Source organism: Antechinus flavipes, chromosome 6 (genome assembly GCF_016432865.1).
Source record: "Antechinus flavipes isolate AdamAnt ecotype Samford, QLD, Australia chromosome 6, AdamAnt_v2, whole genome shotgun sequence".
In the NCBI taxonomy this organism is placed as follows: domain Eukaryota; kingdom Metazoa; phylum Chordata; class Mammalia; order Dasyuromorphia; family Dasyuridae; genus Antechinus; species Antechinus flavipes.
In genome coordinates, this window is record NC_067403.1 from 185,642,178 (window position 1) to 185,664,549 (window position 22,372).

A 22,372-nucleotide genomic window follows, 5' to 3' on the forward strand; every position below is an offset into this window, starting at 1 on the left:
TTCAGTCTACTGAAAGCAGATACAAATCCTTTAAAGTTTTGTGAGTTATTGCTATGTTCATTTCATGGACAAGAAAAGTGGAGCATATAAAGTGCTGAGTACTATGAAAAAGTTTGTGTAGGAGAAATTTTGACTAGGTATGCTTTGAGAACCTAAATATTCCATCTCCATCACTAGAATACATGTGGGTCCCAAAGCCTGAATATATGTGAATAAGGATAATATGAAATGGGCTCTGCTTAACAAAACATTTCTTCTAAAAAGTCGTTTTCCATGGAAAGATCTGTCAGAGCTGGGGCAGAGGCAGCAAGCAGAGCCAACAGAGTGGGACCAAAAAATGCATGTGGTAAGGTCAGGAAGAGGAATCCAACAGCCCAGTGAGGCTGACACAAGGCTTGGAATTTGAGGCCAGGGCAGATAAAGGCCCAACCCTCTCTGTAGGACACAGTTTCTGGGGTCAGGGCCTGGGTCTGACCTACTGCATTTCTCTGTTAAAAGGAAAGGTGACAACAGAGAGCTGAAAGATCTGCTAAAAAATCAAAGCTGTCAATAAAATGGATTAAAGTGGAAAACAAGTTGCAAATTATTCTGTTCTATTGGAGGGATAATAAAGAGGATGGAGAACCTGGAAAGACTGTCTTCAGGCTGGCTGCCAAATGATTTTATCAAGGCACATTTCCATGTTCCTTGAGAAAACTTTCATTTTGTATTGAGAAACAGCATGAAACAAAGGCTACACGTTTTGTGCGTGTTGTTATAGATGATCCATTATTAGGTGATGTTTTCTTTAGGGAAACCACAGTCTTGATGCTTCTGGCTCCTTGAAGAATAAAGCTGAATTGCTTTTAGAGAAACAATACCAAAGTATGCCAACATAAAAGTATCATAAAATGCCAAAGTAATAAGGATTATCAATTAATTTACCTTTTTCCTTAAGATTTCGAAAAAGTTTTGATGATCCTTTCCAAGCTGGTGGTGTTTCTTTAAGCATTTCATTTAATTCCTATAAAAATATTTTAATTATTGAATATGAGGCCAAAAACATTCACCTTACCAAATAAGACAACTGGATATTTTATTTTTTTTCCCTATTTTTCTTTTTCTTTTTTTATGTTAAATCCACTATATGTATACACATTTATACAGTCTTGCTGTATAAGAAAAATTGGATCAAGAAGGTAAAATAAAACTGGGAAAGAAAACAAAAACAGAAAGAATGAGAATGCTATGTTGTAGTCTACCAATTAGATATTTTCTTAAAAAATCTTTCCATATTTTCTTTTTTATTATTCTCTTCTATCCACTAACAAGGGGCTGTTCAGTACTAATTACATGCCATCTTCCTGTTTATAACTGCAATAATGTATTAATGAATATCTGTAGATATAAAATGGAACCAGTGTCAGTTGAGTTTCAACTTGAATTATAGTTCTTCACAAAAACTCTACTTCATTCCTCCAGTTTAAGTCAGATATAAGGGGCCACCTTGTCCTATAAGTTATATTCATGTAGTTTCTATTATATGCCTTCATTTCTCTTTTCTGTTATCTTTCCTGATAACTTCAGGTTGAACCTGTTGAGCCCAGGAGTTTAAAAAATTATTTAATTATTGCAGGCCAAATATATTACAGACACATCAGCAGTTTTTGTGGCTACAGCAAAAAGGTCTGCAAGAAAACTAAACTCTGAAATCTTTGTAGGTCCATTTTGGACATTAGGAGACTAAGCACTCTTAACACCAATCAGTAAATTCCTTACAAAGTTGTGCTTAAGATATATTATGAGAGATAACCAGAAAGACATGAATTGAATTTTGGAAATTGTGCACCGATTTTAATCATTCCAAGCCACTCCCTTGTGCTCTCTATTGCTCCCAAAAATCTTTTTTCCACAACACCCAATGACTAGCTATAGGCATTGCTGGTGCTCAAAGAGTAGCGTAGAGTATCATCCAGGAAATGTGGTACCAGAATGGAGATGTGCTAGTTGAGTTTATAGTGTGAGGCTCACAAACAGAAAGCCCAAGAGTTGTCTTGGTATCCCAAAAGGGAAAAAAAGTGTCAAAGAAGGGCACTAGCACATGGGATATTTCCTTCCTGGACAGTTTACAGGAAACAAGCCCCAGAAGGCACTGCCAGGGGGAGCACAGATTAAATGAAGTGGCCTTAAGATGGAGGGGGGGAAGGATGAGGGGGCAATGTTGGGTAGGAGACAATGGTCAGATTTAGGGTGGATTAGGGAGCCTCTGAAGTACCACTACCAAGTTGAGATTTATTGAGTTTGTGAAGAGTGAAGCAGGAATCTCATCTAAAGAAACTGTAACATTGTGACAATAGGTAAATAAATACAGACTCCCAGCTGGTTACTGAATTCTGAGAAATCACAACTTTAGGAGAAACATGACCTTTTGGGACAATTAGTTTCACATGGACAATTTTATAAATGGATGATTGGCCAGACAATGCCACCATGTGGTTTCTTTTTAAATTAATATTGAAAATTTTAAATTAAATATTTAAAAAATCAATCTGTTCTCTTCTTCCCTCCAAAATTTTAAAAAAGGAAACAAGCCCCAAATAAAGCACTCAGTATATAACTACGTAATTCAGCAAAACAATTAGCCATGTCCAGAAATATGTTTCTTTCTGCCTGTGAAGTTCTATCATCTCTTCCTTCAATGGGAGGTGAGTGTTTCCTCTGCATTCTTTTGGACTTATGGTTTATCCTTGTATCGATTAGTTTCTTAGTTTTTCTAAGTGATTTTTCTTTGAGATGTTGTCATTGCATCAATTATTCTTCTAGTCTAGCTCTTTCTGCTCTTCATCTATTCTTATCTCATTGAACCTTAGCTGTCACAATTTATTTAGCCATCCCAACAGGATACTCCTTTAGTTTCCAATTTTTGGCTACCCCACGAAGATTTGCTATAAATGTTTGTGAATCCTATTTTTTTTTATTTCTTTGGTGCTGGTATCAATGGGTCAAAAGGTATACATGAAGAATTTGATAACTCTCTAGGCATACTTCCAATATGCTTTTTAAAATGGCAGGGTTACAAAGACTCCAACTTTTGGAATAAGAATTCACTATTTGACAAAAACTGCTGAGAAAAATGGAAATTGGCATGGCAGAAACTAGGCATGGACCCACACTTAACACCATACACCAAGATAAGATCAAAATGGGTTCATGATTTAGGCATAAAGAATGAGATTATAAATAAATTAGAGGAACATAGTGTAGTTTACCTCTCAGACTTGTGGAGGAGGAAGAAATTTATAACCAAATAAGAACTAGAGATCATTATTGATCACAAAATAGAAAATTTTGATTATATCAAATTAAAAAGCTTTTGTACAAACAAAAGTAATGCAGACAAGATTAGAAGGGAAGCAATAAATGGAAAACAGTTTTACAGTTAAAGGTTCTCATAAAGGCCTCATTTCCAAAATATATAGAGAATTGACTCTAATTTATAAGAAATCAAGCCATCCTCCAATTGATAAATGGTCAAAGGATTTGAATTTTCAGATGATGAAATTGAAACTATTTCTACTCATATGAAAGAGTATTCCAAATCACTATTGATCAGAGAAATGCAAATTAAGACAATTTTGAGATACCACTACACACCTGTCAGATTGGCTAGAATGACAGGAAAAGATAGTGACGAATGTTGGAGGAGATATGAGGAAACTGGGACACTGATACATTGTTGGTGGAATTGTGAACGGATCCAGCCATTCTGGAGAGCAATTTGGAACTGTGCTTGGAAAGTTATCAAACTGTGCTTACCCTTTGATCCAGCAGTGTTACTTCTGGGCTTATATCCCAAATAAATACTAAAGAAAGGAAAGGGACCTGTATGTGCAAGAATGTTTGTGGCAGTCCTTTTGTAGTGGCCAGAAACTGGAAATTGAATGGATGCCCATCAATTGGAGAATGATTAGGTAAATTGTGGTATATGAATGTTATGGAATATTATTGTTCTGTAAGAAATGACCAGCAGGATGATTTCAGAGAAGCCTGGAGAGACTTACATGAACTGATGCTGAGTGAAATGAGCAGACTCAGGAGATTATAATACACTTCAATAACAATACTGTATGAGGATGTATTCTGATGGAAGTGGATTTCTTCAACAAAGAGAAGATCTAATTCAGTTCCAATTGATCAATGATGGACAGAATCAGCTACACCCAGAGAAGGAACACTGGGAATTGAATGTGGACTACTTGCATTTTTGTTTTTCTTTCCAGGTTATTTTTACCTTCTGAATCCAATTTTTCTTGTGCAAGAAGAGAAGTGTTCGGTTTTGCACATATATATTGTATCTAAGAAATACTTTAACATATTTAACATGTATGAGACTGTCTGCTATCTATGGGAGGGGGTGGAAGGAGGGAGGGGAAAAGTCAGAACAGAAGTAGTACAAGGGACAATTTTGCAAAAATTACCCATGCATATGTTCTGTCAATAAAAAGCTATAATAAAAATATATATTTAAAAATGGCAGGGTCAGTTTATAGGGCTGTCTACATGTAGGTATCAGCGTACTTGCTTTCCCCCAGACCCTTCAACAATTGTTATCTTCCTCTGGTATCTGTCATCTGGTATGAGATAAACCCTTAAAGTTCTTTAATTTTTGTTATTTTTCTCTTTTGTCATCTGGTATGAGATAAAACCCCAAAGTTCTTTAATTTGCATATTATGTGATTGTGATTTAGAGAATTTTTTGTGTGATTGTTGGTAACATGGGTTTCTTCCTTTGAAAACTGCCTGTTTACATCCACTGACTATTCATCAATAGAAGAATGGTTCTTATTCTTATGAATTAGAATCAGTTTCACATATATAAATTAAATATATATATTACCTATGTGTTTATATATCTGTATTTTAGATTTGAGATCTTTATCAAAGAAACTTATAACAAAGATTTTATTCCTTTCTAATTTTAGAATTTTTTCTAACATTAGATTTGTTTGTGAAAAAACTTTAAAATTGTATACATCTTTGGCTGTGATCTGGCTTAGTGGAGGGAATTCCTACATCCATGAATCTGAGGGATCATAGACACACTACAGTACTGAATGAACAAATGTATCTGTGGCTTGGCTATCCTTTAAGGGAAAGTTTTGTCCCTGGATAGTTTGTATTGAATGCCATGCCAGGATTCAAACAGCCACACACGACTGAGACTGTTTCTTAACCTGTCACTAAAGCCAAGAGAATGCTCAGCTCTACTTTCTAATAGAAGCAGATGCCAGTATAACAAGCATCCATCTCATCAGAATGTAGTGGATAAAAAGGCACACTTTTTTTCTTCCTCCTCTTCCTCCTCCTCTTCTTCCTCCTCCTCCTCCTCCTCCTCTTCTTCTTCCTCCTCCTCCTCGTCCTCCTCTTTCTCCTTCTCCTTTTCCTCTTCCTCCTCCTCCTCCTCCTCCTCCTCCTCCTCCTCCTCCTCCTCCTCTTCTTCTTCCTCCTCCTCTTCTTCTTCCTCCTCCTCCTCCTCCTCCTCCTTCTCTTTCTTCTCCTCCTCCTCCTCCTTCTCTTTCTTCTCCTCCTCCTCCTTTTCCTTCTCCAGGATCACCACCTAACCTTGACATGTGGAGACTAAAGAGAGGTTCTAGAACTCAGGCGGAGGAGAGTGGAGTAATGGGGTTGGGAGGAAAAGGCTGGGGTTTTGTGGAAACATTTGCCTGAGTCCCCAATCCATTTCAGGCTCCTATATTTTCAGAGTATTTACATATCTCTGATTAACAGAACTGTTTTTGCTCACTCTGAAACACACCACCCACCACTAGACAGGCCAAGTCTGTGAGTGACAGCTCAAATGCTTCTCACCTGTTTCGAAAGTGATCTCCACTGCTTAACATCTAAAATGAGCAAACAAAAAATTAGGACATGAATGCTTATTCAACCTGTGCAGTAATAACAACTTATGTTCCATAGCTAGTCTGAGATTTGATAAAGTGCTTTCTTTTGATTATATCCCTTTTGCAAAGGGATGCCTAAGGGATAACACTTTTTTTAAAATTACAAGTTTAGGACCTAGGTGTGACTTGCTTTAAAAAAAATCTATATTATCTCTATTGTAAAGACTTCCTCATGCATACCAACTAGAATTCTCAATATGGTACATACACGCAGACCCCAATATACACCGATTCTTCAAATACCTAATCATCTTCCTATTTACTATAATTATTCTTGTCTCCGCAAACAATCTTTTCCAACTTTTTATTGGATGAGAAGGAGTAGGAATTATATCCTTCATACTTATTGGATGATGGTTTGGACGAACTGATGCAAACACCGCTGCTCTACAGGCTATCCTTTACAACCGAATTGGTTTAATCTTAGTCTTAGCTTTGGCACACATGCACACCATAGGCACACATGCACACGAACCCTGCTAGTTAAAATGTCCATGCCAGAATATGCCAAAACTTGACTGAGTTAAGATTCTATCCAGGCTGAAACATTCATTGCTTATAGCAAGCCCTGGGGAAGAATCTTCTGCTTTTAATGAGGTTCACTGTACAATAACAATAGCATTAATAGTTGGCATTTATGCAGAGCCTTCTCTGTGCCAAACACTGTGCTAAGCATTTTACAGAGATCTCATTTGATCCTCACAACAGTCTGGTGGGGTAGGTGCTATTATTATCCTCATGTTACAGGTAAGAAAACTGAGGCAATCAGAGGTCAAATAACTTGCCTAGATTCATACAGCTATTAAATGTTTGAGGTGGAATTTGAACTCCGATATTCTTGACCTCAGGTCTAGTACTCTAACCATTCAACTGTCCCCTACTTACCATCTCCAGTTGTTTTGACCTTTGTTTTATCTCTAGATTCTGATGATTGGAGAAGAAAATGAGGCTGATGACTGCACAGCACTGCCTCATTTAAATTATATTCATCTTGTGATGTGCATCAGATATTCTGTATGGGGTGCTACCAATGGAGAATATATCACACACCTTCAGATAAAGTCACTGCATCATTAGTTCTACTTTACTGTTTTATTTCCTTACAAGAGGGGGAATAATTTGTAAATGTTTGTGATATAAAATAGAACCCATTGATCAAACAAAACAAAAACTCAACAACAAAATTCAACTGGAGAACAAAAGTAAAGAGGAATTTAGAAAGCTAAATGAGAAGAACCAGATTTTCATGATAGCAGCTTTAAAGACCTGTCTGAATAAGCTATCAACTTTAGAAAATTATTTGAATTGAAGAAATTGGTTCTATGATAATTTCTTAGAGAAATTTTAATTATCAAAACAGATGTTGCAAAAAGAAGGTAGAACTAAATCAGAAACTTTCTGAATAAGTCAACATCTGCTTTCTGCCAAATGGTGAGAGTGATAGGGACAAGATATCAAGATATTTGAGTAATGGGTTAGATAAAAGCTATATGTTGTGGCTCCTCACAATACAGTAAAAAGTAACTGAAATGGAAAAAAAAAGCTTGTTAGCTTTTATATAAGAAGTCAGATGATCCCAAGAAAAATAACAGATGAAATGGTCTGCTTGTTTCATATGAAACACATAGATCTTCTGTTTTAATAGTTTTCCTTCTTCCCTCCCTTCTATCCTCCAGTTTTTACTTCCTTCCCTTCCTCTAGTCTACATTTATTTAGCTTTGATCTTTTCTCTACCAATTCTGATTGCCTATTAATCCTGTGTTTCTTTCTTTAGCAAAAATCACGTAGATGTCTTTTCCTTAGAAATGAGAAATCCAAGACTTGATCTCTTTACCAGTAACAAAAATGTCTGAAGGCCTGGTAGTGACACCATTGGCATCCTGTACATGGGTGACTCGCTATTTGTGTATCCCTCTGAGCATCCTCTGAAGAGCCCATCAATCTCCACACAAAGCCTACCATTACTAAACCTGCCAACATTGTGTCTGATTTAAATCAGCTTTCACACTTAGTCCCTTTGATGAATGGATCTGGGTAACATACAACACAGGTATCATGGTGCACTAGACTGAGGGAGAGGTAATGCCTTTTGTGTTCACAAAGATCCTTCACAAGTTACACACTATGGACTTCACCTTCTCAGATGTAAGGCAAGGAACAGCCCAGGGAATCTTGGTGTCATGCAACCCGACGGAAATGTTGGCCTGTCTTCTTGATGCTGAGGATCTCTATGGAGCCAGCAGGGTAAATAACATCAGTTCAGTCTTCGTCATCTAGAGTGAACCAGAACATACAGGACGTGCATATTCTTTACTTCATCTCTTGTCACTGATTATTGTCTTTTACTCTCAAAGAGGACCAAAATGATATCACTATGTTGAAGTCCAGGTACAGTGTGACTGACTGTGGCTCTTAAGACTCCACTACAGGTCGGGCACAAATTATGCACATGAACATTTGGAGTAGAGACATCTCTAAATTTCCACCTGGCATAGTTCTCTTGAACTACTCAATTCTGTTTTGCTCATAGAGCACAGTTCCTTTTTAGACAAGGACATCCCATGCTGGGCAGTTCTTTGTCAATGTTTCTCATGTCATACAATTAACTTCAAAGTTGTTCAGAGAAACTCTGAGAGTGTTTTTCTATCACTTCTTCTGCCCTCTCTGTGAGTGCTTGCCTCATGTGAGTTCTCCATAAAACAGCCTTTTAAGCAAGTGTATCTTTGACATTAGAACAACATAACCAGTCCATCAGCATTGCGCTCTCTGCCGCAGAGTTGGAATGCTTGGCGATTCAGCTCAAGAAAGAACTTCAGTGTCTGGGATCTTGTCTTGTCAGATGATCTTGAGAATCTTCCTAAGACAAACCCAATGGAACAATCCATTTTCCTGGCATGGCGCTGGTAGGCTGTCTAGGTTTCACAGGCATAGAACAACAGGGTGAGCGCAACAGCTCTGTAGACCTTCAGTTGGGCAGGCAGATTCTTCTCTCCTCCACTTTCCTTTGGAGCCTCCCAAACAGTGAGCTAGGTCTGGCAATGTATGTGTCAACCTCAACATCCATGTGTACGTACCAAGTATACTGCCAAGTTAGGTTTGTCCATAGTATTCAAAGTTTCCACGTTTGCTGTAACTAATGGATGGTTTTGTTGGTGTGAATTATGCCAAAATTAGCACAAGCAGCAAAGAATTAATCTATACTTTGTTGCATCTCAGCCTCAGTGGTTTCACATGTTCATAATCATCTGTGAGCACAAAGTTGTGCACCAACTCTCCTTCTACTTTAGTCTTGTTTTGTAGCTTTTTCAAGTTAAATAATTTATCATCAGTGTGGTAGCCGACCTTGATGCTATTTTCATCCTTGTTGAAGGCATTTGGCAACGAAGCTGAAAATATCATGCTAAAAACCATAGGAGCAAGCACACAGCCCTGCTTCACTCCCTTGGTGACTGGGAAAGCTTGAGAACATCACAGATTACCCAGAATGGGGCAAGCAAACATATTATCAGGAATGCCAGAGGACTCTGGCAAGAATATTGCCAACAATGCCTAAGAGAGAGACACCTCCTTTTCCTTTGTCGTCTCCATCTCCTGCACCCTGTGATTTTCTTTTAGGTCTACTGGACTTTTGTTGTCCATAAATGTGCACACATTACATGTACTGATGATGAGTAGAATCATCTTTGCAAAAGTTTTTTGTATTTTGTGTGTGTGTTTTGACTGCAAGGTGAGCCTGTCCAGTGTGGTAAGCAGACCAGGGATGGGTAAAGCAGACAATTTTGGGGTCACCTTTTCTAGTCCCTTTTTCACATTAGGAAGTAAGAAGGCTGCCAAATCCCATTGCTGCTTCAGTTCAGTGAGAAGAATATCTAAAGGCCTTACCTACATGTGTATAGGGTTGTAACTATAAATCCCAGGGTATCTACAGCTGCTTTTTTACTTGCCTCTTTGAGGTAGGTAAAAATGGTAAAATGGTGTGGGTCATGTCTTTTTATTCACACGTAAACTGAAGTGAGCTAGAGTTGGATGAAGTTGCCAGCCTCACTCATTTTTCCAATGTCAAAACAAGTAAAGATGATTGGGGATGGCTGGGGATGTAGTGGATGATCTTGGCAACTTCAATGTCTAAACAAGTTTTATGCACTCCATAGCACCCGTTTCATCTGCCAATGGAATACATTGTTCTCACCTGCTCATTCCACTGAGTGAAGTCTTCATATGCTTGGGATAGATACCTCCCTAACTCACTGAAGCGTTTGAGATTCCTCAGTTACCCTCAACCTGGTTTAGCCCATCAGCTGAAAAAGTTTATTGGTGTGTGGCTGCTAAGCATGCTACTGCTTTCTGGAGCCTCAGGTGAGAGCCATCTGATACAAGTGGACAGACACCAAAAGTGGAAAGCAGTTCTCACACCGAGATACTAGTCTTCTCTGAACATACCCTACAACCCTCTTTTCTTGTCAGGAAATATTTGTATTGTCTTCTAAGGAAGAGAAGCAGTGTTGGCGGTGCTCCCAAAAGTCATGATGTATAGGGATGGAATGACTTAGGTTTTGTGGCTGGCTTTAGAGCAAAGATTCCTTTTGTTGTACTGAGGTTCCAGTTCTCCAGTTAGGCTTCATGTTCCACATGCTTGTTCCAACTACGTGCTGTGGCCAAACAACAGAGAGTTGAACATGACAGAAAAATAACTGAACGTCCTTAGGGAGACTATCTGGAGTTGGCTGCTCCTGTACCTGAAACTCTTTCCACGACAGATAATATATTGTCATTACACGAGCTCATATCTAGCCCCAAATGCTTTTTAAATCTTGTTTCATAGAAGAAAGAATTGTTTTCAATTACACTGTGATGGTCAAAAAATATTAAGTACTCTATATTGTTGTGCAATCATTTTTAGTCACGTCCAACTTTTTGTGATCACATTTGGGGTTTTCTTGGCAAAATTACTGTAGTGGCTTGCCATTTTCTTCTCTAGCTTATTTTATAGATAAGGAACTGAGGAAACAGAGTGAAGTGACTTGCCCAGGTTAGACAGCTAATAAATTTATGAAGCCAGACTTGAACTCAAGAAGGTTCCTGACTCCAGCTTCTGCACTCTATCCATAGTGCCACCTAACTGCCCAAGTAGACATCTGTATATGATACATCTGTATATGAAGTAGACTTCATGTTCTTCATGTATACTTCATGTTTATATATATATATATATATATGCAATATATATATATATATTTCACAACTTAAAAGATACATATTCTTTGCTGCCTGTTTATTCCAGGCATAAAAGAAACACATATAATGTTTATGTTTAAGGACAAAAAGAAAGAATATTTCCATAATGTTGTGTCTGTATGTCAGAAAGATTAATTATTTATAGATTTTCCTGTTAAAATTAAAGACAGCTTCTTTTTTGCATTACTACATAGCTGCAAACTTCTTTCTTGTTATAAAAGGCTTGGTGAGCCTCTGCAAATACACTCAGCTGATGAAAAAAGGTTCATCCTATGTATCTGGCAAAAAGTGCTATAAATGTATTTAAGAACACATTCTCCCCTAAATAAACAAAAGGCAATTTTAATAGTATTTTATAATTTTGCTGTTTCTGTAATAATGCAATACTGATTTTGTAAGGAAAGTTGAAACTGAAATGATTAAAACGACAGCATTAATAGCTCAGTAGCATTTATGAAATGCAGAAGTGAGTACCCTCCTGAGTTCTGTAGGGTTAACCAGATCTGCAGGATAAATTATTCATAGAAGACATTCATTCTGCCAAATAGGTCACCATGCCCAATATTGAAAACTTTTCCTAAGAAGAATAAAATGCCATTATGAATCCTCTTCAAAGGAAGATCTCATTTCCTCACTTCTTTGGAAACTTTTCATATGTGTTTTTCTTACAATAATGTCAGAATACAGCATCATGTGTTTTCCTTCTTTTCTTCCTATCCAGTTTCATGTAAAGCCTTAGAATGATAATGTGATAACAAGCTTTTGATATGTGAAGGGAAATCCACTCTGTATTTCATAAAGGTAGGAAAAGGAAAGTTTTCTAGGAGTGGTGGAAAGATATAAATGGGCATTTTTCAGTGATTTTCACAATGTAAGTGGTCTCTAAATTTAAAGAAAATACATAGATGACCATTTAAAACCCATAGATTTGAAAGAAAATTATATGTGAAAATGATCCATGAAACTCAAAATAAAAGCAATAAATACTAAACTTGAAAATACCACTATCCCCTCCCTTTCCCTCTCTGTCTTCTTCTCAAGCTTTTACACATTCCTTCTATATTTAAGGGCTGCTCTGGAGGCAGCTCTTTCCACTCTTGGACAGATCAGAAACTGGGAATTGTGTCAGGAAGTTTTTGTTTATTTCAACCCTTTTTTTTCCTCTTGGCAATTTCTTAGGAGATGGAGCAGTAGATAACTGTTGAGCCTGGCTCAGTGTCTTCAGTTATAAAATGGAGATTAAAATAATCCCTACTTCTCATGGTGGTGGTGAGGAGCCAGTGAGACAATAACTGTAAAATGTTTTGCAAATCTTATAATTCTACAGAAATGCCAGCTTTTATTATTGTTTTTATTATTGCTTGCAGCTCTGCCATCTGGGGAAACAGAACAATTCCAGTCTTCCTTCTGCAGCCTCTCAAACACTGGAGCCAATGATCACACTTTCCCTCTGAGGGAGATCTCATTCTCTTTCCCTTCCTCTGCAGGTCTCCTTAACCATCCTACTGGTCCTTCTCTCTATGTGTAGCTCTGACCCAGAGATGACTCAGATGTAGCTTTGACCAGGGCAGTGCTCTGAGGGGCTGTTGCCTCTTTCAGCCGTAGGGGCCATGTTTTTCACAACTCAGTCTAGGACACAGGTGCCCAGGACTATTAAAAAAAGACTTGTGAAGGAAAAAGCTATTCATATCCAGAGAAAGAACTGATGGACTCTGAATGCAGATTGAAGCGTACTATTTTCACTTTAAATTTTTTTTCCTTCTGGTCTGTTTTTTCTTTCATATAATGATTAATATGGAAATATGTTTTATATGATTACACATATATAACCTATACCAAATTGTCTTACCATTTCAGGAAGAGAGGAGGGGAGAGAAAGAGAGAGAAGAGAGAAAAATTTGGAATCCAAAATGTTGTAAAAATGAATGTTAAAAATTGTCTTTACATATAATTGGAAAAAATAAAATACTATTAAAAAAAAAGACTGCCAGTGCTTTTGTGGTCATCATATCAGGACACTGACTCCCATAAAGCCTGATGTTCAATAAGCCCTCCAGATCTTCACATCAACCTTAGTGTAATTCCAGGCAAGCATAAGCTCTGGCAAGTTGTACTACGTCGAAAGGGCCCTGGTGACTGGCTGAAGATCATCCCAGCCAAATACACAGAAGTTTTATCTTTTTGATCATGAATTTCTTGGCTATAGTAACTTTTGAAACCTTGTTCAGAAGGCATAGATTTGCGAGTGGGGAGGGTAATTCCCTTGGGAACACAAGCAGGAACTAGACTGTGAAGGGCTTTAAATGTCAAGTCAAAGAGTTTGTATTTTATACCAGAAATAATGGGAACCCCTGAAGCTTCTTGGGCAGGAAGTACTAGAGTCAAATCTGAGCCACAGAAATATCAATTTGACAGCCATGGAGGGGATGGCTCGGAGAAGAAAAGCATCAATATTTAGGGAAACTAATTGGGGAAGAGACCTGGAGTGTGCTTGTGTAGAAGGGGAGGGACAAGGGGAGGGACACAGATGATGAAACTGACAAGAAGACTGAAAAAAATGGTCAGGCAGATAGGAAGAGAACCGGGATGGGACGGGGGCAATGTCACAAAAATCCAGAGAAGAGAATATCCAGAAAGAAAAGGGGATGGCCTATGCTGCCAAATAGAAAACAGTGGTCAAGAAGGATGAGGACCATAACAAAGCCATTGGATTTTTGCATTAAAGAGATCACTGGGGCAGTTAGGTGGCGCAGTGGAGAGAGCACCAGCCCTGAAGTCAGGAGGACCTGAGTTCAGATGTGACTTAACCCCAATAGCCTCAGGGGCAAAAAGAGATCACTGGGGGCAGTTTGGGATAGCAACTTCAGTGGCATGGTAGGGATGGAACCACGCTGCAGGAGGTAGAAGGCTGGGGGTGTGTGAGAAAATGGAGGTGAATGTAGACAGCATTTTCTAGGAGTTTAGCTATGAAAGGGAGGTGGTGAAGATGTAAGATGACAGCTGCAGGGTCCAGGAGAGGTTTTTAAGGGGGAAGGGGAACTCTGTGAGTGTTTATAGGCATTAGGGAAATAGCTACTAGTTCAGAGATTAACAATTCTCTCCATTGTTTGCCAAACTTTCTCTTCTCTCAGTTGATTTTACTATACTTTACATGTGTACCGTTTTACTATTTTCAAAGCAAGCACTGCAAATACTTTATCTCACACAAGGTGTGGCAGAAATTTGTCCTTCATCTCTAAGAGAAGAGAGATGCTTGAACTTGCTTCTCCAAGTTATCCCAGATGTTTCTACAAAGATAGCAGAATGACTGAATTTGAGAAGTACCAGGAAATGCTCAGTCTTAATAGTGTATATCTCTCAACCATTAGTTTCTGCTTCTAGGCCTTACATGAATGGGAAGCCACAACCCCCTGAGCAATCCATTGTCCCTTCAGGGAACTCCGTCATTTAGTATGGCCTCCTCCTTGTCAGCCTGGATTGATCCCTTTCCAAATCCTACTTGCTGCTTCCAGGTCAGGTCTCTGGGGTAAAACAGAATAATCTAATCCCTCTCCCAACTGGCAGGTGGTCAAACACAACTATGACAACCTCAGTAAGGCTTTCTTGCTCCAGCCTATATGCCCCCATTTCCTTCTATTAATTTTACACTCATGGGCCTCTGACCATCTTGGCTGCCTTCTTCTGATACTGCCAGTTTGCTAATAGTGTCATAAGTGTGACAGTGGAAATAGAACAGAATGGTCATCTATGATAGAACAAGACAGGACTGGCACTTCCCAAAACCAGAACATTATGCCTTGATTAACAGACCTGAAGATGTGGTCTGAATTTTTGGCTACTAGAGTAAACTATTCACTGTGGATGAACTTTCACTTCACTGAAATCTCCACTATAATTCAAAGATTGCCATTTGGACATGCATTCCCCTACTGCAGTCGTGAGATTACTGCATTGAAATTTAATCCCTAATAAATCAATCTGACAAGATGGGATTCAGCGTGCTAGTTTATCAAAATCTTCTGATTTCTGACAACGGTGCTCAATGTAATAGCTAGCTGCCTCATGGGGTACTGTACTATCTCTACATTCAAGAGCAGACCATCCATGCTTTTCTCCAAGTTCCTGATGGAAATGAGGCTCAGGGTTGTATGTACACAGATAAAGAGGCACTCCAAAAGGGACTTTCAGGGAAACAGGGAATTGTTAATAATTACTCTTTGGGTCTAACTACTCAACCGCTTCCAAATCAATGTACATATAATTATCTAGCCTATGGTTCTCTGATTAGGAGCACAGGAAGAGCATGACTATCAAATGATATGATAAATTTGGGTAGATGGACCTATCAGGTAACTGTCAAAAAGGGAAAAGAGGCTAGTTTTGTAGAACCTAGCCTGTGGGAAGCCTGGTTGTTTATTGGGCCCTATCTCCTCCTCTAGAGCAGTGGAGTCATTCATGAACTAATACATTCTAGACTTTTGCCAGGAGTTGAAATCAACTTCTATGACTGACAACTTGCAGATTCTGAATTCACTCCTTCTTTCTACTTTTAAAAACATTGGGACATTTATCCTTTTCAAGTTCTAAAATATCTCTCCTCTTTTCTATAACTTTTTTATAACAAGTTGAAGTTTCTTCAACTTGGCAATCATACCTTCAGGTAGCTCTCTCAATGTCTTACAGTTCTGTATCTGGTGACTTGAACTCATCAAAGGCAGTGGGATGCCCTCCTACTACCTCCCTAATCTATCTTGAGCATCAATTATCCAAGATCCTTTTCTGCTCTATTTTTCCTAGTCCAGAGATCATTTTGCTTGTCAAAGATAATACAAATAAAACATCAATTGAGCAATTTGCCCTTTACCTGTGATCTGTTGCCATCTTTCTGTCCACTCTGAATAGTAGTCTGAGCCCTTCTTTTAATCTCCTCTTTCTCAAATATAGGCAACCTTTAAAAAGATCTCTTTTGGTTACCTATGGCTCTTATTCCAGCCTTAGCACTTGGTTCTTTTTTCATAAGGCCCTGCTGTGCTTTTGGTTCTTCCTCTATCACATGCCCTTGCTTCCATCTTCTGTACCTGTCTTTTATAAATCTAAGTTGGCTGATGCGTTTCCTGTGAATTGATATTGATTTCTTTAGACAACTCCTCCTTTATCTCCTCATCAGAAGTACTTTTCTTTGTGTCTTCAGAAATGAATTTTGAGGAAAACTTTCCATTGAGGTTTTTGGTCCATGGGATCTTATAATCTTACTGAGCTCCTTGGAATCTGTTCTCCTCAAATCTAGATCATACCTCAGAGTACATTTAGCTTTTCCTTCCTTTCTTTTTTTTCTTCAATTAAAAAAAATTCATTAAAAAATTTGAGTTCTAAATTCCATCCCTTCTTTTTCTCCTCCCCTACCTTCCCTCCAAGGTAAGCAATCAGATATAAGCTATACATGCACAATTATGTATTATGTAAAATACAAATATGTAAAAATATTTTACATATTAGTCATTTTGTACAAGAAGACTTGGATAAAGAAAAAATGAAAGAAATTGAAAAATTGCATGCCTCAATCTGTATTTAAATGATATCAGTTCCTTCTCTGGAAGCAGATAGTGTGCTTTATCATTAGTCCTTTGGGAAGATCCTGGATCATATTTGAGAGTGGCTAAGCCATTCAGAATTTATCATAAAACAATATTACTGTTACCATGTTCAATATTTACCTAGTTCTGTTCACTTTACTATCAGTTCACATAAGTCTTTCCAGATTTTTCTGAAATCATCCTTCTGATTTTTTAATGGCACAAAAATGTTCCATTACAATCATATACCACTACTTGTTTAGCTATTTCCCCACTGATGGCACTCCTTTGATTTCTCATTTTTAGGCACCATTAAAAGACTGCTACAAATATTTTTGTACAAATGGATCATTTCCCCCCCCCCCTTTTTGGATATCTTTGGGATGTATATCTCTCAGTGTTATTGCTGGATCAAAAGATATGTCCACTTTTATATCCTTTTGTACATAGATCCAAAATCATTGGATCAGTTCACAATATCAACAGGGTATTAGTGTCCCAATTTTCTCACATCCCCTCCCACATTTTCCTTTTCTATTCTATTAGACAATCTGATAGCTATGAGGTAGTACCTCAGTGTTGTTTTAATTTGCATTTCTCTAATCAGTAGTGATTTGGAGCATTTTTTTCATGTGACAATAGATAGCTTTGATTTCTTTGTCTAAAAACTGCCTGTTCATATCTTTTGACCATTTATCAGTTGTTTCTCTTTTCTTTTCTATCAAACATCTAAGGCAGGGTAGTCATTTCTCCTGAAGTCTCCCATTAATTTCACCCCAGCCGACAACTCTGTCCTTGTTGATGAGTACTGAAATCAGGATAGGTTTTTCTCTAGTGGTTTTTTCCACCTTTTGAAAGATGATTGTATATTAATAGTGATTACTTGCTCTGTTTGGAACAGAATTCTAGTATATGTTTGAATTTAAGACAGACCTATTATGCCTCCAAGCTGGGCTTTTGAACTTCTTTCCAGACTCATCTATTTCTTCTTCCTGTCCAGGTCTTCTGTAGGACTCACAAATATGTGACTGATTTCCTTGTTTGTCTCTGTGCTTTTCCTGATCTTTACTCACTTTGGGTTTCTCCCTTCTGGCTCCTCAGATGAATGTATGTACTACATTTGTGATTCCCTTCTGACTCACTGTTCCTCTTCTTTTACCTACTTAGTTCCTTTTGAGCCCCATCCTGGGCTATTATAATTCGTCATGGCTCAACAACAGGTTTCATCACACCACAATTCAGCAATGGATGCCTGGGATATTGACTTTGTCTACTCTTTGGCGTCTGTGTGCAGCTATTTGAGACTTGGACAGGTAGGTGGAACAGTAGATAAAGCATCAGATCTGCAGTCAGGAAGACTCATCTTTCTGAGTTCAAATCCAGCTTCAGATACTTATTGTGTGTGACTTTGGGCAGGTCACTTAATTCTGTTTCAAGTTCCTCATCTCAAATGAGCTGGAGAAGGAAATAGCAAAGCACTCCAGTATCTCTGCCAAGAAAACCCCCAATGGGGGGCCCAGAGAGCTGGATGTCACAGAAATGAATGAACCACCACAAAATTTCAGACTATACATTGCATTGCTGACTCCTTTCCAGGCTTTTGCCTCCTGTTAGTGTCTCTGGGCTTCTCTCACCATTCTTCTTCCAACATCGTAGCTACTACTCTGTAATATCTGGATAAATGTAGGCAGTTTTCTCCTTCCTCTTCCCTTGCAGGTGACGCCTACCTCTCAGGTTTCAGCTAGGTGGCAGCAGAGTGCATAGAACTTTGGGCCTGGGGTCAGAAACACCTGAGTACACATCTTGGCTCAGACACTTACTAGCCGCTGTCTGCCTCAATTTTTTCACCTGTAAAATGGGAATGATAACAGTTCCTACTTCCCAGGATTGTTGTGAGGATCAAATGATATAATAGTCATAAAGGACTTTGAGCAGTGCCTGGCATCAAATAGGCACTTAATAAATGCTGATTTCTTTCCTACTTCCCCAGGGTTTGTGCAGGGCTGATAGCAGCCTCCAGGAGCTCTCTGGACAGAGTTCTCAGTTCTTTCTCCCCCAGCCCCGAGACAGTCAGCATGCAGGAAGCAGGGAGCAGACTGGTGAAGGGGAGGGGCAATAGGCAGAAAGAGAAGCCAGTCTTGGTTCTTTGCTGTCTTTTCCTTTCCCACGAGGATTACGGTGTAGGGTTTTCTTTTCTTTCTTCTTTCTTAATTGTTGAGCTTCTGTATCACTTGCTGTATTTCTGACCGTTTCTCAGGTGGTGGGAGAGGACATTGGATTTGACCAGAACTTTTCCCTCTGCCTTTTTTCCACAACAAAATCGTTTTAAAAATAATGCACATTGAGAATATTTTTAATGAGAATATGAGAAGAAAACAAGTAGGTAAAGAATTCTGTTTTGTAGATTATGTATTTACAATCCCATAACTGAACAAAAAGTTCAGAAAATACAAAATTACACTCAAGTTTATTGTTTATTAAAATCCCCTTGGGTCAACAGTCCAAACATAGCTTTCAGGGCTGCTCTCCTTGAGGAGACTCCTGTGCACATGGATAGACCCTACAAGATTATTCCCCACAAAGATAACTCAGGATGGCTAAGGCATGGCATGGAACAGGGAGAGAGCCCATGCTCCCCAAAGTCACTCACTGTGATCAAGAAAGATGCCTTTGTGATGCTGAGACAATAGGAAGAGATTTCCCCATCTTTGGTGAGAAGTTCCTGAGGTTCCTGTTTGTAAACCCTATTGTTTTACTGGACAGAACACTGACTTTAAAGAAAGAGGATTGCCTTCAAATCCTGGCTCAGAGTTTTACTTCTTGTGTGACTATGGACTTCTCTGAAGCTCTCTAGGTCTCAGTTTCTTCATGGGTAAAATCAGCGAATTGACTGGATAGCCTTGGAGATCCTTTCTTACTCCAGCTCTATGACTGCATGGGCCTAAGGCCCAGAACACTGTGATAAAATCCAAGGTTCTTATTTAAGAGAGATTAGCCTAGCAATATACTTAGAAGTAGCTGCAGAGATGAACAATAGAAGGCCCAAGTTCTGAGGGCCATCTTCCCTTCTTGAATGACTTAGTCCAGTGAAGCAGTCTTATATCTGAGCATATACTCTTGGAATGAGCACTATAGGTAGACAGTAAGAAAGATCTAGACTTGAAGGGAGTCCCCTGGGTGGTAGCTGTATGGTACTTCTCAGGATTCGAGATGACTCTATTTGATGCAAAGATTCTCCTGGCTCTGTTCTCTAGTTGCTCATCTTAGAACACCACTGTTCCCAAGGAATTAGAATTGTGGGTGACAAACAGGGTCATGGGAAGTCATATGATGGGATCAACTGAGTGCCATCTCATTTCTAACAAAAACCTTTATCCAAGATTTGGGAAGATGGAAACACAAGCTCAGTGTTTACTTTGGAAGACTCCAAGGGGTCCCTTAGAATGTAACAAGCCCAAGAGGGACCAGCCTTCAGTGTGCTGGGGCAGCTCCTCTCTACAGGCATGGAGAGGATGACTTGCTATCATGACCACTGGCAGGAAAACCAAAGCCAGCAGATCTGAGACTTACTGAAAAAGGGAAGAAGCTGTTTCGCCTGGTTGAGAAATATGAAAAATACCCATAACTGACATTTGCAGACCACTTTAAGGCTGGTAAGTTGCTTTCTTTATAAGACCTCAGAGAGACAAGTAATGAAATAGGTATTCTCATTTTTACAAGGGAGGAATAGGGTGGTAGACTATAATGGGAAGACACCATTGTACTTGAAATCAGAAAAGGTCTGGGCCTGGTTCTACAAGTTGTGAGTGAGCAAAATCCCCCCTCTGAGTCTCAGATGCCTTAGTTGGGAGTGAGGGAACCAAATCACGAATCCTGATCATTGGACCTTAGGACTTTGGCCACTATAGCATTAAATTCTCTGGCCTGGCAATGTAAACTGCAAAGAATAAAAACTAAGCAAGTAGATAAACTGATTTTTAAAACTACACTTACATTTGGGCTCATCAGTTGTAACAGCCAGGATGAAATCCTGTGGAGTCATGAATAATTGACCTTCACATTCTAAAGAAGCAAATAAACGAAACCGTCTTTCCCGAGAAGTGGCAAAGACATCTAGGTCTTCCAAATCTGCTTTACCAGCAGCTACCTGCAAAAGGAAGAGAAACTTTGGTTGTTTTCAGAAAAAATTTTCCCTGAAAAGGTCACTGCTTTAACTTGAATTATACAGGAAATGGGGGAAAAGTGTGAGAACAAAGAAATCAGAACTGTTTGTGGAGACAAATGCTGTCAACAAGATGGCTAAGAAGTCTGAGAGTATGAAGTGACAAGCGCATCAGTGGTCACATAGCCTGTTAGTGGTAGAGACAAAATGGAAACAAAGTTTTAATTCTGCCATTTGTGGAAGGCCCCCTAGTTAACATGAGTAATTAGAGATTTCACTTTTGAATCAGTTTTTGACAGAAGTAGTTCTCTTTTTTGCAGTAAGATCAAAGCCAAGAGCATGCTTTCCTAAAATTTATGAGCACCCATGTCAAAATTCTTCTACCATCATTTTACTGTTATTTTCTTCAGTTAAACACAGGAAACTTTAAAATGATTTTCATAAACAAAAAACTAGAGTAAGAGGTTCTACAAATTCTATCCCAATGCTAGAAAATTAATTTGTTATTTCTCCAAAACTTAGGTATATTAGAAAAAAACAATTAGGGAAGAATGAAAAAACCCGAGTCAAAATCCTTCATTTGCTTATCTCTACAATCAGGAGGACATGGTGAGATTCAAAGGACATAAAATTCATGAAAGGTCTCTGCAAATCATAAATCTCTACACAAATGTGAGCTACTTTGTTATTACAGCCAGGGGAAAAAAATCCTTCTGAATAAGTGGACTTATAATAACTTGAATTTATTCTTGATTGAAAGGGAAACTACAAAAAGAGTCATTTCTTTTTTCATAAACATATTTTGTCTGCAAACTGTACACAAATGATCCCAGGGAGATATATGAGTATCTTTTTTTCCCAGCTTTAGTGGCCAAGTCTCTGGAAATAGGCCTTTTTAAGGAACTCTGACCATGCGGGCAATGTCTCCTATCTGGCTAAACTCAAGATCTTCCCAATTTTACTAGAGCTTGTGATAGTTTGGCATAGTTTTTCACACCAAGGGTCATCTCAGTGACCTGGCAAGGGATCACAGTAGGGCTCCAGTGGAGTTAATTATACAAAATTTCTTATGTACCAAGGATAGTACGTCACAGAACAGTATCCAAGTGATTTGAAAGTATTCAGTGTATTTGAAAAGCAATGATAAAAATTACTAGAATGTTTTCACTAAAAAGAACTCATTTCAAATTCTGATACCCTGGTTACATGTGGCATCCAAGCAGACTGCTGTCCACAGAAAGTGACTGTGTGGTTAAGGACTGGGAAGGAGAAAGAAAACTCCATCCTCCCTCCCATAGCAGTGAGGGCTGGAGGGCCAGAGAGAGGCTTCCTTTTCTGGGACCCTTGGAACTGAGCTGCAAGGTTTGTAGTGAATGGAGATGATGGGAAGCTAAAAGGCGGCACCCAGAGATGGGGAGGTAGGAGCCCTTTGCCAGAAATACCTGGTAGGCATTGGGCCTGTC

At 38.7% G+C, this 22,372-nt stretch overlaps 1 protein-coding gene across 1 annotated transcript in view; it reads right to left on the minus strand.

Annotated features, from left to right (window-relative positions):
* MICU3 (mitochondrial calcium uptake family member 3) overlaps positions 1-22,372 on the minus strand; it is a 97,608-nt gene that overhangs the window by 50,514 nt on the left and 24,722 nt on the right. The window contains exons 2-4 of the mRNA XM_051966473.1: positions 20,741-20,894; positions 5,848-5,879; positions 925-1,003 (exon numbers count right to left, since the gene is read on the minus strand). Of these exons, the coding sequence (XP_051822433.1) occupies positions 925-1,003; positions 5,848-5,879; positions 20,741-20,894 (265 nt within the window). The remainder of the gene's footprint in view (positions 1-924; positions 1,004-5,847; positions 5,880-20,740; positions 20,895-22,372) is intronic.